This window comes from Phodopus roborovskii, unplaced genomic scaffold, assembly GCF_943737965.1.
Source record: "Phodopus roborovskii unplaced genomic scaffold, PHOROB, whole genome shotgun sequence".
Taxonomy (NCBI): domain Eukaryota; kingdom Metazoa; phylum Chordata; class Mammalia; order Rodentia; family Cricetidae; genus Phodopus; species Phodopus roborovskii.
Genome location: NW_026125397.1, coordinates 22346107 through 22363310, shown reverse-complemented (window position 1 = coordinate 22363310; position 17204 = coordinate 22346107). Strand labels below are relative to the sequence as shown.

Below are 17204 nucleotides of genomic sequence, written 5' to 3'. Positions count from 1 at the left end.
ACGCTCACAGGCTCACACGCTCACACACAATCACAGGTTCACACGCTCACACACAATAACAGGTTCACACGCTCACACACAATAACAGGTTCACACGCTCACACACAATCACAGGCTCACACGCTCACACAATCACAGGTTCACATGCTCAAACACAATCACAGGCTCACACGCTCACACACAATCATAGGCTCACACGCTCACACACAATCACAGGCTCACACGCTCACACACAATCACAGGTTCACATGCTCACAAACAATCACAGGTTCACATGCTCAAACACAATCACAGGTTCACACACACAATCACAGGCTCACAGGTTCACACATAATCACACGCTCACAGGCAAATAGGCTTTTCCGGGCACGGCCTGAGCTAGGTATACCTGACCAGACAGATGGCACAGCCTTTAGAGACCAACCGCAGAGTAGCTCCAAGGTTTCTGGAGAATCCAAAAGCAATTAAGACATGGACCCAGCCTCAGACAGCGGGCACTGTAACTGAACACACATTCACGATGTGCTCAAAAAGATAAGACCTAACGTATAATGTGGCACAGAGAAGGAGAGCAGGAATAGTCAGTGAACTAGGGTGTAAGATGAAATGGATGGGGTCGGAGTTGTGGCATTTGATGTATGTACGATGTAGACGGGACTAAAAAAAAAAAAAAAGGGAGGATTGCAAAGTTTGAAAAAAAATCAGTTATTTCCAGAAACTGATTTTTTACTGAGTAAATTAAACAACATTTAAATTAAGAACTAAATTAAGAATTTAGGCTGGAGAGATGGCCCGGTTAATAAAATGCCTGCCACAGAAGCGTGGGGGCCTAAATGCACATCCTCCGCACTTAGAAAGAAACCCAGAGCCTGGGTGTCCCGGCTTGGAAGGGTGGAGTGGGAGGATCCTGGAGTATAGCTGAATCTGTGAACTCCAGGTTCAACTGAAACAATGTCTTTAAAAAACAAGATGAAGAATGATTAAGGAAAACACATCATGTTACTTCATGGTCACATCTTGCTTCCACACACTTAACAGATACACAAATCCTCAGGAACTCTAGTACTGTAGTGAAATGAATATTTTTCCCACAAAATTTCTGAGAAGCTACAAAACCCTTAGTCTCGATTTAACAAGAGTTAAACTATACTTGCCCTTAGTGTGTTGTGATATGAACCATGGCATTGGATTGGTTAGAACACCATATTCTGCCACCAAGATAGATAGTAATTGTTATTAGACATTTTTGAAAAATGTGACATTTGAAGTTATAGTGGGCTGTTGATGTCGCTGAGCCCTTTCCATATTTTTGTTTGGCTGTTTTACACCTTTGTTCAATCTCTTGTAATTAAGGGGAAGATTTTAGTCAAGAAAAATTTGAAATTGCTGGATTCACTGTTGCCTGCTTATTGGGAGTCAGTCACACAGTCAGTAGTGAAGGTACCCTGAGACTCTGGGTCTTACTGTTGAAATCCTCAAATCTGGGGCTCCCAAAAGTCGCAAAGCTTAGACAGATGTGTACGTTTTGCTGTGATTAGGTTGAATCAGTAGATTTGGATGCCAACTAGCTCGGTATTCTGGCCCTTGCAGAGCTCTGCCCACGCTGTAGCTCCCGTCATTCTCCAGAAGTCACACAACAGCAAGTCCTTCCGAATTCTGCCAGTAACTTCAGTCTGGAGTGAATCAGATGTGTCTGCTTAATTGCCAGGTGAGGAAGAACCTTCTACACCAGTCACACCAGGACTTTAGGGCAGGCACATTTAGGTTAGCCAAGATGGAAACAGCTCAATGGCAGGTTGTCTCCAGTCACACAAGCAAGATTTTTTTTTAAATGAAGTCATTGAGATTTTGGGGGTCCAATTGTGTCAATGTAATTAATAACTGATTAATACATAGGAGAAATGCATTCAACAAGATTTTACATGTTAAATGTCAGCAGAAGAGGGCCATGCATAGCCATGTAGACGGGTAATGGAAAAGGAAGGAGGGGGGAAATGGAAAAGGAGGAAGGAAGATGGCATGAGATAAAGTCTAACCCAAGGAAGAGAAAAGAGCCTGCTAAGTGCTGTGGAACAGCGCAAGAGTACAGTAGCCGATACTAAAACAATGTGTTGGGAAAGGAAATACAGGCAGAATTGAGATAAAAGAAACAAGGAAACCAATTAAAGACAAAACTGCTTTTAAGGGTTAATGAACACGTTTTTACATCATGGAAAAAGCAGATTGGAGAATGAAATCAAGTTACTGATACAGAGAAAAGGCTTGACGTAGTCACAGAGAATGCTGAGGGAAAGGCGACATTTTTGAAGCTATTAAAAATAATACTCATGGGGGAGGCAAAACAGCTCTGCAGCATAAGATGAATAAATGCCCCTGAAGCAGATAACACACAATACACCAGGACAGATACACTTAGTAATGTAAAACAATGGAAAATGGATGACTCTTGCCAGCCACTCCCATGAGTGGTTGTAGTAGTACCCAAGTTTGGACCTGAGTCTGTACAAACCAAGATAAACTCTGTAATACTGGATCTGTAATACTGGAGACACAATCAGCCTTAAATGTTCATCTTCTGCATAAGACAGATGTCGCTCAGGGCTGTCGAGGGTGGTACCTAGGTGGATGGGCTGCCATTATTGGGTCCATTGCTGGCTTATTTTAAATAGATGAATAATAATTGTACACATTTACTGGATACAGCTGGTACATGTTTAAACTATGGGATGATAAAATTCACACACTTTACCTCATATACTTACCCTTTTTATAGTGAGAATACTTAAAATTTATTGTCACTTGGAAGTTAGAACATATTAACTATAATCATCATGCTATTCAATAGATTTCTAAAATCTCTTTTTCAACCTACTAAAACTTTGTGCCCTTTGAAGATCTCTTTACTTCCCTTCTGATAACCATCATTTCATTCTCCTCCTTAACCCATTAGCTCTCAAACAGGAGTGATGCCTCACTGTGCCTGGTGTGTTTCATTTAACAGGGTGTCTTTCAGAGGCTCCTTCGTGTGGTGAATGACAGGGTTTTCTTTTTTCCTTCTTGCAGTACTGGAGTTAAGCTCATGGCCTTGTACATGCCAGGCAAATGCTCTACCACCAAGCTACATCCCCAACTCAGGATGCCTTCTGTTTTTAAAATGCCAATTAGTATTCCATGTAGCAGGTTAATTCACATGGTCATGGCCTGTCCAATTCACACCCACAACATCCTGAGCAAAGACTCCTTATAATCCACATATTTAGGTAGCAGAGATAGGTAGCTTAAGGAAACATAAAACTGATTTTCCAGAAACTGTGTTTCCGTGTTCCAGACCCAAATCTAAAAGGACTTAGAAGACTAGTAAAATTCTTCAGCAATGTAAAATTCTCATTGTCTGGTAATACTTTCCAGTATGCAAACATGATGTCTGTAACTAGGAAAATATTCAGATAAAATAGATCAAGGAAGGGCCACAAATAAAAAATTAGTAAACAAGAACATCAGTAAACAAGAGATAAAAAGAATAATATCTGAGTTCCTCCTCCTTTAGAGATGGTCTGATTATACAGCCCTGGCTGTCCTGGAACTCATTATGTAGATCAGACTGGCCCTGAACTCATGAGATCTGCCTTTCCCTCCTAATGTGCTGGGATTAAAGGTACGTGCCAGCACATCTGGTCATATCAGACTTCTTACTGTAAAAATGAAAGCCAGGAAATAGTGGAGCAAAACCTGGAAGAAAATAAAAATTGCCAAATTTGGAGCAAGTCTGTTGTCTGATTTCATTAGTCCACCTGCACAGGAGATGACAAAATCTGTGACAAATAAACCACTAAAATATTACTAAAAGGACTTAAAGAATAGTAGTAGCCTTGAAGATAATTTTACTTTGTAGTTTTAATGCCATTTCACATATAAACTTTTGGTAATCTGCTTAGAATTTCAGTGCTAACATCTTGTCAAAATTCATGGCCATCATCTTTCCACTGTTCCCTTGTCTCAAAAACACCAACTTAAACTTTTTCTTGCCATCTTAACTGGCTAGATGTTAGTCATGTATTAGCTAACAATGGGCAGCAATTATTTCAATGTGTGACTGTGACACAGTAAGTTAAACTTAGTTTTCTCTAAAATGAAATTGTGATCAATATATTTACAGATAACCCTCAAAAGAGAAAGAAGATAGAGGTAAGATTTTTATCCAACATAAACTTCATTCCTAGATAAGATGCCAGTTTTCTTTAACTTAAGGTCTGGAGCACAATGATGGAGACAGAGTATAAGATGTAGTTACCACATGTAGACAGGTAGATTACTGTCTGGCTTGAGGGTTAAACTAAAGCACTCCAAAGTAGGATGTAGAATGGAGTAGCTGTGACCGCCGAAGCCCAGAACTGGGGGTAAGAAGGACAGCATTAGCAGAGAAGGAACTAGAAGAACAGGAGTGTACACATTCCCTCCATTTGGGGGATGAAACAGGAAAAAGAGGTTGGCCAGGCACGATAAGAAATGGCCCAGGATGTGAAGAAGTCAGAATTTAGTGTGACCAAGGGCAGAGGCACAGAGAGCCTGGCTCGGAGTTTCACTATCCTGAGGTGGGAGAATGGTGAAGGCAGACTGAATGAGCTGCTGTTGATCGTCACAGGAAGTCTGGAAGGTAATGGGAAAGAGGAAACGGTGTACAAAGTGGGAAGAAGCAGGGGCATGAGTTTATGCAGAGGTTAGTTACATGTCTTCGTAGATAAGATACGTAACATTGAGACTCTAAAGCGATTCGTTTTTATTGAACATTCATCTTGTCAGCAAAGCCGTGAGCCAGTCAATATGTCGCATTCATCAGCAGGCAGGAAGTAATGTGAAAGAATCTTCTGACGTCATAATTCCTGCTGTCACTGGAGCACTGATCAACATTCCTTTGGCAAGTCAGGCCTTCTATGGAAAGTCAGCAGAAGCAATTGATTTATTCACCTCTACAGGAATCAGACTTGGCCTATTTTGGTAAGTCTATGTTTCCTTGAGCATGGTAGCCAAAGATTAATGTTATCTAAATTACACAGTTATATTAAACCACAGGTGACTGTGTTTATTCAAGATCATCAGTGAATAAAATCCCCTTTCTTGATAATGGCCTCAGTCTACCAATCAAATTCTTAGAACTTAATAGTTTAGTCTTATTATTAATTCTAGTAAATATTTATTATTAATAGAATACTGGCACAAGAAATACTTTAAAGACATTTCTTGGTTCCTATTCCTTGTATATAATAGTTGAAGATATGTAAACTTATTCAAGATAGAGTTATTAAATGTCCATTGTGTGCCCAAACTCTTCTAACTATAAAGGATTAAATAGTGACAAAGATGGACAAAGAATGGTTGAAGACATTTAGACCATTTATTAAAACAATTAGGGAAGTGCTTCTCAATAGGGAGAATTTTTGCTTCTCTCTCCACCAAGAGATACTTGGCAATGTCTCTCTCTTTCTCTCCCCTTGGTAATATATGTAAGTGTTTTCACTAAGATCATGATGTTGGGATGACTCATTGTAATGTTAACTCATTAACCCAGCTCTCCCAAGGCCAGTTGCTTAGCTAACACACTGTAACACGGGATGGGTGGACTAAATGACTACAGGAACAAAAGGGTTATCTAAGGTGCCTTGACGGCATGAAAGTCTACCCAGAGAGCGCCTACAAAGCGGAGAGGCATGGAAGGGCAGAGAATGAGGACTCAAGCTCGCTGATTTCAGTAAGCATGGGGAGGGGATTTGATCTTTTCTTGCCCCCCAGTAAAGATACCACTATCAACACAGGCTAACCACAACTTGGCATATTTGCTTATTATACTACTTGGAGTTATTTTGATTTGTCACAAGACTTTAAATTGTTTATAAGGGCTATTTGTATAATAAAGTATCTCATAGATTTTTTTTTCGGGTATCACCTTATGAATGGTTTTGTACACATATAACAAAATTATAGCATTAAAATGTCAACTTGTCTTTGAAGATAAGTGCCATCTTTATTTTAACTTTGTACCCTAGGATTTCAGTGAATTATGCCTTTTCGGTTTGGGACCCAGCCAAGGAGGTTTCCAGTGGAAGGAGGAGATTCTTCGATTGGGCTAGAATCAGGCCTGAGCTCCAGTGCTGCCTGTAATGGGAAAGAGGCGTCACCCAATAGGTGAGGTTTACTTGCCTTGACAGTCGAGGTTATGGGTATTGGCTATCATCAATATGAGCAAGAAAAATTAAACCTGGGGATCAAACCCTGCTATAATTAAATTAGTACTAAGAGAACCCAGATTCAGCAGTCTATATTTTATAACTTTGTAAGTCTAGACCCATCCTTCCCTATACCTATACATTTTTATCTACATTGTGTCTGTATTCTCAAGAGCAACATCAAATTGCCAGGATAACTATGTGAAGGGTATTGTTCTAGGTATAAGACTACAAATGTAAAAAAGAGATAGTGTCACTCGGATTAGACCATTAGCTGAAAGTACAGTAGAGTGTGAAAGTACTATGAGAGAAATCACTTTTACAAAATTGTAGCAAACGATTCTAAATAGGGTTTGTCTCACTCTTCTACTATTTAACATAGCAAAACTACAAAGAATTCACTGCTAATTCTCTTAGTGGATTAGAGTTTGGGGGACATCACAGAGTCAAGCTTAGTAAGGTAAATTCATTAAGAAAGAGCTAGAGTTACTTATGGATGAAATTGCCTAAAATATACAAGGTTGATTATTTGGTGGGAGTGTCAGAAAAGTTACTCGGTTACTAGATGCATTTTGAACTCATGTCATTTAAGGGTTATTTTAACTGTGAGATTCTATCAACATTTGAACATTAGTCTGCTAACTTTCACCCTACAAATGTCCTAGTTTTGAAATTATTCAGCCAAAGTGATTGAAGGTTCATGTCTGAATTAATTTCTATACTATAATCATTTATGTATTCTTGCTATTTAGTAATTACTGCACACCCTTGAAAATGAATTACTAGAGCATTAATTTTGTTTTTATGAATTTCCTATAATTAAATATATGGCAACAGGCATGTTTTCTTTGCTATGTAAGCATAGGATCTCTTCAGGACTTCTGTGTTAACAACTTTTATGACATCCAGAGGGCTCAGAGAGATTTGAAGCAGTTGAAAAGATATTAATTTTTTTTGCTTGGAAAATAACTCCCCATTTAGTATCTTAACTGCATATCACTTGCCCTTTCATTCAGGCAACTGCGAAGATGCCCTGGAAGTCATTGCCTGACAATAACGGATGTTCCCATCACTGTCTACGCAACAATGAGAAAGCCACCTGTGCCAAGCAGCAAGGAAATGCATCCCAAATAGCATCATTAAGTCTTCTGTCGAGGGTTGGCTAGGTCAAGGGTAATGGGCCAGTATCATCTTATGGTCTGTCTCGTAAACAAATAAAGGTGGTGGCACAACTTGAGTGATGCCAATAGGCGAGTATTTGATTTCAATAGAAACAAGAAATGGTCAGCAGAACACACACAGTGGTGAGCCACTGGTTACATCTGAAAAGGCGGACTACTTCACACTTAGAAAGCACCGTAGAGATGCTTACTAGTTACTAGTTCAAGATAAAGCTGATCCATGCTGGCCATAAGGCCAGATGCTCAGAGCTTATACAGAGCTGAGACATTTGAATTTTCATTAGTTAAAGAGAAGAGGCCATGCATACGTTGGGCTCTGAGTCTTGCCTCTGTAGGTCTAAACTCTCTCTACAAAGAGATGCAGTGTAACTCTACCAAAGCTTGAAAATAAGTTGAGACTAAAGGTGAACCCTAATGAACATAGTTGTCTATCAAGTAAAAATGCAATACTCCATAAAGAAGAAAACTAAATCTAGACTGACAATTGCCTAACAACAGGATGGATCTGAATAAGCCAACTCCTAATTTGAAAACATGTATCATCAGGTAAGCCGTTTAAAGAGAAAACAGCAATGGTAAGGAGTAAAAGAACAACATATGGAGAGAAGAGCAGAAAAGGCAGCAGATGCTCAGGGAGAAAGTTGCTTCTCCCACAAGGCTGACCTGAGTTTGACCCCAGAACCTCGTGCAAGGATGGGAGGAGGGGCCAACTCCATGACAAGGTCTCTGACCTCTGACCTCCACACGTGCACCATGGCATGCATGTGCCTCTAGCCATGCGACACACACACACACAATTTCCTTTTAAAGGCAATGGAGGGGGAGAAAGAGTTTGAGTTGGTAAATAACCTTAAAACTGTATGACTGGGGGACAGGCGCGAGTCTGAGCGCCGGGGAGCCTTGATCTCTGGGCCCCTTGTCCCGGCTCCTCACCCGCCCGTGGCATCCCCAGCGACCAGGCAGCAGCGCCACTCGGCCAACCATCCCCACATGCCCCGCCCTCCTCCCCACCAGCCACCTGGAAGGGCAGGTGAGTGACTGAGATCCGGGCTGGAGAGCACTGTTCTCTAGAGCCAATCCCCACCCCCTTTCCCCACTCATGGCGCCCAGCGACCAGGCAGCAGTACCCCCTCCCACCAACCATCCTCCACCCCACACCGTCAGCCACCGGAGCTACAGGCCCCACCTGTCCTGATTGGAGGGAGGGATGGGCAGACACAGAGTAAGGACACACTCAACAACACAAAGAGCAATCCGGCCCCACAGGAAAGCAGTGGTGTTACAACAGCAAGACCTGAACATTCCAACACAGATGAGCAGGGGAAAGCCATCTTAAAAATACCTTTACAAACATGATAGAGGGCCTTAAAGAGGAAATGAAAATTCCCTTAAGAAATAGAAAAAAAGACAGGTACCACAAACCATAATTCAATCAGGGAACACAGGGGGAGACTCTGATAAGAGTGAGCTATTATGGGTTAGGAAGAAACTTGGTGTAGAGAAGTGCTCAGGAATCCACAAGGATGACACCTGCTAAGACTCCTAGCAATAGAAGAGAGGGAGGTGTCTGAATGGGCTGTTCCCTCTAATCAGATCAGTGACTACCCTAATTGTTATCATAGAACCTACATCCAGTAACTGATGGAAACAGATGCAGTGACCCACAGCCAAGCACTGGGCTGAGCTCCTGGAGTTTGTCTGAAGAAAGGTGGCCTCCTTTCAGTCCAGAAAATATTAAATTATACGTAATTTCCTTTAAAAAATATGTGTGAATGTATGTGTGCATACTTACACGTGCCCTGTGAATGCTGATGCACACATGGCATTTGTTGGGAAGCTATAGGTAACTCTCCTGAAACTGTGTGTGTGTGTGTGTGTGGAGGATCTAACTCAATTAGGCTTGAGCTCAAGCACCTCTATGTACACTCGGAGTCATCTCCCCGGCCCCATAAAAGCATACTCCATTAGAGCTGTTACTAAACCAGGTACCCCTGCTGCAGACTGAAAACACTCCTCTAAAGGTGAAAACCGTCATCTAATTTTAGGTTGTGAACAAGTCAGGAAATCTAAGAGAAAGCAGTAGGGAATAAGTTGAACGATCTCCCCTGAGAGATGGCTCACCGGGAACACAGTGACACCTGGCTTGCGTACCAGGGCTGGTTTGGAAGCCCTTCTACTTTATTAGAGACAGGAGCAGTAACTTTGCCAGCTGAAGAACATGCTCTCTCATTAGAAGGAATTCTGCCGCCTTTTCATCATTTGCTGTCCACCGCAGATATTTTTGGCTTGCCATGTAAATTCAAATAAGAAATAGGAAGTGGCCTGTCTCTGATTTATTGAAATCCCCTTCAACCAGGTAAGAGCTGCGATGGGGAGGTAGTCCCGCCCCCTCCCCCAATGGCTCTGTGTTTATTTCAGTGCTAGAAGAGCTCTTGTAGGCAGGCAGTCCGTCGGGCCAGGTCAGGCTGTGGGGCACGAGTTGATGCTCACAGCTCCGCTGACCAGGGCTGCTTTACTGAAGTTCACTGGGCGCCCATCAATCACAAAGTGGCGGATGCAGCCTGTGAAGGGTTTGCTGGGAGCCAAACGCGGTGTCAGTAGAGACTCTGAAAAAGAGAAACACAAAAAGGAAGAATGTCAGCGGGAGGCTTCCAAGCTCCAGTATTACCTCCTGGTAAAAACCGGAAAATTGTGCAGGCTGTCAAAATGATTTCCACATCACTGAGAGCACGGGATCTCTAGCGGCCTCCCGGGACCAGCCCTTGCTCTTGAAGAATGAGAACACAGGGGGATTTTAATGTTTGCCACGCATTCTCTGATCACATTTCTGTGCATGCTGTGGCTGTCTTCCAGGCATGAAGCTTGCTGCTGCCTCGTGAAGCCTCAGCAGTGAGTTTTCATGATCTACCTGTGCTGTCCAGAGTTCATTTCCACGAGACCTCATTTGCTTGCTGTGTTTTGCCGAGAAGGGGAGAGGAATGTGAGCTCTCAAGTTACTTTTTGGACAGAGTTAATGTTTCTGCTTAATTCCTATCTCCATTACCCTTTGCCCTTAAGCCTCTACATGTTTGCCAATCGTATAGAAATAGCGGGAAAATGATTAATTCAAATGAGGTGAAATGTAATTGTCCCTAGCTCAGTGCTTAAGAACTATAAATAGGGAAGTTGAAGACAGCATGGATTTGGTGTGGACACAGGTGTCTTGTGGTATGTCAGGGAATCTTCTCATCACTGTAATAAGGCATCTAGAAGAACTGGTGCTTATTAATGATACAGATACAATTAGGCGTGTTGGGAAGAGAGAAGCAATATAATTTAGAGCAACTTAGAGAGCTCATAAATATTGTAAAATTAAAAACCATTTAGTCAAAGCTCATTCTTATAAACACACAGCTATGTGAGTAGTGGCAGACAAAAGAAAAAAAAAACCAAAAAATAAAAAACATACTTGGGGATCTGACTCAGGAAGGGACATAAAATGAAATAGGACACCAGGCAAACAGCACCAAGCAGCTATCATTAAGCATCCTGTGTGCAGTGTAGGACCAGTATGATTAAGCATCTTGTGTGCAGTGTAGGGCCAGTATGATTAAGCATCCTGTGTGCAGTGTAGGGCCAGTATGATTAAGCATCTTGTGTGCAGTGTAGGGCCAGTATGATTAAGCATCCTGTGTGCAGTGTAGGACCAGTATGATTAAGCATCTTGTGTGCAGTGTAGGGCCAGTATGATTAAGCATCCTGTGTGCAGTGTAGGGCCAGTATGATTAAGCATCCTGTGTGCAGTGTAGGGCCAGTATGCAGGGAAGCTGTGCACTGAAAATAAAGTGTGGAAAGAGCACCTGTCTTTAGAATGGCAATCATAAAGCCTTAGATGTGAAAGCGGCACCAGAGAGCCCTTCCTTTTATCTGTATCTAATTCCCAGTGGCTGCATGTTTGCAGGCTGCTCCGTGTACGTCATCCTCAGAGTACAAACTGACTGAAAGCGTGAGAGGAACCTTCTAAGGCCTCCACCACCCTGTGCACAGCGGAACACGGCTTCCATTCTGCCTGAGCTGTCTACTCTTGGTTCGTGCAGACAATCATCTGAGGGAAATAATTAATATAGCAATTCTAGTCTGCATGATTTGCCATAAAGTCTTTTGAATCACAAGGTGAACAGTTCAGGTACAGGGAAGAACAAGTGTTGTAACGCACACATGGGACAGACAGCTGTCGCTGTCACACGGGACAGACACGCTGTCACACGGGACAGACAGCCGTCACTTTCACACAGGAGAGATATGCTAGCTTAGACAGGTGATTCACAGCGAGTGCTGGATGGGATGAGGCCTTTTCCCTGCCAGCAGGCAGTGTACCATCCAGCATCAACAGTGTTCTATGGTAACTGGTGACTGTTCGAATGAGAAATGTCTCCCAGGCTCGGGTATTTCAGGATGTGGTTCCCAGCTGGCGCTGTTTGGGGGCTTGGTTGGAGGAAGTGTGGCTCTGAAGGCAGGCATTGGGACTTTAAAGACACTATTTTGAATTTGCTCTCTCTGCCCTGTGCTTTGTTAATGAGATGTGATCATCATGGATTGTAGCCCTCTGCCTTGGCCATTGTGTTTTTTCATGGTATTAGGATAGTAACTGACACAGTTTCACAACAGTGGTACTGTGTGTACAGTGTGGTACTGTGTGTACAGTGGTACTGTGTGTACAGTGTGGTACTGTGTGTACAGTGTGGTACTGTGTGTACAGTGGTACTGTGTGTACTGTGGTACTGTGTGTACAGTGTGGTACTGTGTGTACTGTGGTACTGTGTGTACAGTGTGGTACTGTGTGTACAGTGTGGTACTGTGTGTACAGTGTGGTACTGTGTGTACAGTGTGTACTGTGTGTACAGTGTGGTACTGTGTGTACAGTGTGGTACTGTGTGTACAGTGGTACTGTGTGTACAGTGTGTACTGTGTGTACAGTGGTACTGTGTGTACAGTGGTACTGTGTGTACAGCGGTACTGTGTGTACAGTGTGGTACTGTGTGTACAGTGTGGTACTGTGTGTACAGTGTGTACTGTGTGTACAGTGTGTACTGTGTGTACAGTGGTACTGTGTGTACAGTGTGTACTGTGTGTACAGTGGTACTGTGTGTACAGTGTGGTACTGTGTGTACAGTGTGGTACTGTGTGTACAGTGTGGTACTGTGTGTACAGTGTGGTACTGTGTGTACAGTGTGGTACTGTGTGTACAGTGTGGTACTGTGTGTACTGTGGTACTGTGTGTACTGTGGTACTGTGTGTACAGTGTGGTACTGTGTGTACAGTGGTGCTGTGTGTACAGTGTGGTACTGTGTGTACAGTGTGGTACTGTGTGTACAGTGTGGTACTGTGTGTACAGTGTGTACTGTGTGTACAGTGTGGTACTGTGTGTACAGTGTGTACTGTGTGTACAGTGGTGCTGTGTGTACAGTGTGTACTGTGTGTACACTGTGGTACTGTGTGTACAGTGGTACTGTGTGTACTGTGGTACTGTGTGTACAGTGGTACTGTGTGTACAGTGTGGTACTGTGTGTACAGTGTGTACTGTGTGTACAGTGGTACTGTGTGTACAGTGTGTACTGTGTGTACAGTGTGGTACTGTGTGTACAGTGTGGTACTGTGTGTACAGTGGTACTGTGTGTACTGTGGTACTGTGTGTACAGTGTGGTACTGTGTGTACAGTGTGGTACTGTGTGTACAGTGTGGTACTGTGTGTACAGTGTGTACTGTGTGTACAGTGTGGTACTGTGTGTACTGTGGTACTGTGTGTACAGTGTGGTACTGTGTGTACAGTGTGGTACTGTGTGTACAGTGTGGTACTGTGTGTACAGTGTGTACTGTGTGTACAGTGTGGTACTGTGTGTACAGTGTGTACTGTGTGTACAGTGGTACTGTGTGTACAGTGTGTACTGTGTGTACAGTGTGTACTGTGTGTACAGTGGTACTGTGTGTACAGTGTGGTACTGTGTGTACAGTGGTACTGTGTGTACAGTGTGTACTGTGTGTACAGTGTGGTACTGTGTGTACAGTGTGTACTGTGTGTACAGTGGTACTGTGTGTACAGTGTGGTACTGTGTGTACAGTGGTACTGTGTGTACAGTGTGTACTGTGTGTACAGTGGTACTGTGTGTACAGTGTGGTACTGTGTGTACAGTGGTACTGTGTGTACAGTGGTACTGTGTGTACAGTGTGGTACTGTGTGTACAGTGTGGTACTGTGTGTACAGTGGTACTGTGTGTACAGTGTGGTACTGTGTGTACAGTGGTACTGTGTGTACAGTGGTACTGTGTGTACAGTGTGGTACTGTGTGTACAGTGGTACTGTGTGTACAGTGTGGTACTGTGTGTACAGTGGTACTGTGTGTACAGTGGTACTGTGTGTACAGTGTGGTACTGTGTGTACAGTGGTACTGTGTGTACAGTGTGTACTGTGTGTACAGTGTGGTACTGTGTGTACAGTGGTACTGTGTGTACAGTGGTACTGTGTGTACAGTGTGGTACTGTGTGTACAGTGTGGTACTGTGTGTACAGTGGTACTGTGTGTACAGTGTGGTACTGTGTGTACAGTGGTACTGTGTGTACAGTGGTACTGTGTGTACAGTGTGGTACTGTGTGTACAGTGGTACTGTGTGTACAGTGTGGTACTGTGTGTACAGTGTGGTACTGTGTGTACAGTGTGGTACTGTGTGTACAGTGGTACTGTGTGTACAGTGGTACTGTGTGTACAGTGTGGTACTGTGTGTACAGTGGTACTGTGTGTACAGTGTGTACTGTGTGTACAGTGTGTACTGTGTGTACAGTGGTACTGTGTGTACAGTGTGGTACTGTGTGTACAGTGTGGTACTGTGTGTACAGTGTGGTACTGTGTGTACAGTGTGTACTGTGTGTACAGTGTGTACTGTGTGTACAGTGTGGTACTGTGTGTACAGTGTGTACTGTGTGTACAGTGTGGTACTGTGTGTACAGTGGTACTGTGTGTACAGTGTGGTACTGTGTGTACAGTGTGGTACTGTGTGTACAGTGTGGTACTGTGTGTACAGTGTGTACTGTGTGTACAGTGTGGTACTGTGTGTACAGTGTGTACTGTGTGTACAGTGGTACTGTGTGTACTGTGGTACTGTGTGTACAGTGTGGTACTGTGTGTACTGTGGTACTGTGTGTACAGTGTGTACTGTGTGTACAGTGGTACTGTGTATACAGTGGTACTGTGTGTACAGTGTGGTACTGTGTGTACTGTGGTACTGTGTGTACTGTGGTACTGTGTGTACAGTGGTACTGTGTGTACAGTGGTACTGTGTGTACAGTGTGTACTGTGTGTACAGTGTGGTACTGTGTGTACAGTGTGTACTGTGTGTACAGTGGTACTGTGTGTACAGTGGTACTGTGTGTACAGTGGTACTGTGTGTACAGTGTGGTACTGTGTGTACAGTGGTACTGTGTGTACAGTGGTACTGTGTGTACAGTGTGTACTGTGTGTACAGTGTGGTACTGTGTGTACTGTGGTACTGTGTGTACAGTGGTACTGTGTGTACTGTGGTACTGTGTGTACAGTGTGGTACTGTGTGTACAGTGGTACTGTGTGTACAGTGTGTACTGTGTGTACAGTGGTACTGTGTGTACAGTGTGGTACTGTGTGTACAGTGTGGTACTGTGTGTACAGTGTGGTACTGTGTGTACAGTGGTACTGTGTGTACAGTGTGGTACTGTGTATACAGTGGTACTGTGTGTACAGTGTGGTACTGTGTGTACTGTGGTACTGTGTGTACAGTGGTACTGTGTGTACAGTGGTACTGTGTGTACAGTGGTACTGTGTGTACAGTGTGGTACTGTGTGTACAGTGGTACTGTGTGTACAGTGGTACTGTGTGTACAGTGTGGTACTGTGTGTACAGTGTGGTACTGTGTGTACAGTGGTACTGTGTGTACAGTGTGTACTGTGTGTACAGTGTGGTACTGTGTGTACAGTGTGGTACTGTGTGTACAGTGTGGTACTGTGTGTACAGCGGTACTGTGTGTACAGTGTGTACTGTGTGTACAGTGGTACTGTGTGTACAGTGGTACTGTGTGTACAGTGGTACTGTGTGTACAGTGTGGTACTGTGTGTACAGTGTGGTACTGTGTGTACAGTGGTACTGTGTGTACAGTGGTGCTGTGTGTACAGTGTGTACTGTGTGTACAGTGTGGTACTGTGTGTACAGTGTGTACTGTGTGTACAGTGGTACTGTGTGTACAGTGTGGTACTGTGTGTACAGTGGTACTGTGTGTACAGTGGTACTGTGTGTACAGTGTGGTACTGTGTGTACAGTGTGGTACTGTGTGTACAGTGTGGTACTGTGTGTACAGTGTGGTACTGTGTGTACAGTGGTACTGTGTGTACAGTGTGGTACTGTGTGTACAGTGTGTACTGTGTGTACAGTGTGGTACTGTGTGTACAGTGTGTACTGTGTGTACAGTGGTACTGTGTGTACAGTGTGGTACTGTGTGTACAGTGTGGTACTGTGTGTACAGTGTGGTACTGTGTGTACAGTGGTACTGTGTGTACAGTGTGGTACTGTGTGTACAGTGTGTACTGTGTGTACAGTGTGGTACTGTGTGTACAGTGTGTACTGTGTGTACAGTGGTACTGTGTGTACAGTGTGGTACTGTGTGTACAGTGTGGTACTGTGTGTACAGTGTGGTACTGTGTGTACAGTGTGTACTGTGTGTACAGTGTGTACTGTGTGTACAGTGTGGTACTGTGTGTACAGTGGTACTGTGTGTACAGTGTGGTACTGTGTGTACAGTGTGGTACTGTGTGTACAGTGTGTACTGTGTGTACAGTGTGGTACTGTGTGTACAGTGGTACTGTGTGTACAGTGTGTACTGTGTGTACAGTGTGGTACTGTGTGTACAGTGTGTACTGTGTGTACAGTGTGGTACTGTGTGTACAGTGGTACTGTGTGTACAGTGTGTACTGTGTGTACAGTGTGTACTGTGTGTACAGTGGTACTGTGTGTACAGCGGTACTGTGTGTACAGTGTGTACTGTGTGTACAGTGTGGTACTGTGTGTACAGTGTGGTACTGTGTGTACAGTGTGGTACTGTGTGTACAGTGTGTACTGTGTGTACAGTGTGGTACTGTGTGTACAGTGGTACTGTGTGTACAGTGTGTACTGTGTGTACAGTGTGTACTGTGTGTACAGTGGTACTGTGTGTACAGCGGTACTGTGTGTACAGTGTGTACTGTGTGTACAGTGTGTACTGTGTGTACAGTGTGTACTGTGTGTACAGTGGTACTGTGTGTACTGTGGTACTGTGTGTACAGTGTGGTACTGTGTGTACAGTGGTACTGTGTGTACAGTGTGGTACTGTGTGTACAGTGTGGTACTGTGTGTACAGTGGTACTGTGTGTACAGTGGTACTGTGTGTACAGTGGTACTGTGTGTACAGTGTGGTACTGTGTGTACAGTGTGTACTGTGTGTACAGTGGTACTGTGTGTACAGTGGTACTGTGTGTACAGTGGTACTGTGTATACAGTGGTACTGTGTGTACAGTGGTGCTGTGTGTACAGTGTGGTACTGTGTGTACAGTGTGGTACTGTGTGTACAGTGTGGTACTGTGTGTACAGTGTGTACTGTGTGTACAGTGTGTACTGTGTGTACAGTGTGGTACTGTGTGTACTGTGGTACTGTGTGTACAGTGGTACTGTGTGTACAGTGGTACTGTGTGTACAGTGGTACTGTGTGTACAGTGTGGTACTGTGTGTACAGTGTGTACTGTGTGTACAGTGTGGTACTGTGTGTACAGTG

The 17204-nt window shown here is 43.6% G+C and overlaps 1 protein-coding gene and 2 long non-coding RNA genes across 3 annotated transcripts in view; 2 read left to right on the top strand and 1 right to left on the bottom strand.

The window, feature by feature from the left end:
• Window positions 1-1588: 1588 nt before the first annotated feature.
• LOC127215231 (uncharacterized) lies at window positions 1589-4990 on the top strand. The gene is made up of 3 exons (XR_007833925.1): window positions 1589-1708; window positions 4157-4185; window positions 4841-4990. It is a non-coding gene; the product is annotated as an uncharacterized LOC127215231 (long non-coding RNA).
• Window positions 4991-6041: 1051 nt separating this feature from the next.
• Window positions 6042-7451, top strand: LOC127215230 (uncharacterized). The gene is made up of 2 exons (XR_007833924.1): window positions 6042-6180; window positions 7238-7451. It is a non-coding gene; the product is annotated as an uncharacterized LOC127215230 (long non-coding RNA).
• A 2269-nt stretch (window positions 7452-9720) lies between these two features.
• Lama4 (laminin subunit alpha 4) overlaps window positions 9721-17204 on the bottom strand; it is a 126148-nt gene continuing 118664 nt past the window's right edge. The window contains exon 38 of the mRNA XM_051175545.1: window positions 9721-10008. Within this exon, the coding sequence (XP_051031502.1) occupies window positions 9863-10008 (146 nt within the window). The 3' untranslated portion in view covers window positions 9721-9862. The remainder of the gene's footprint in view (window positions 10009-17204) is intronic.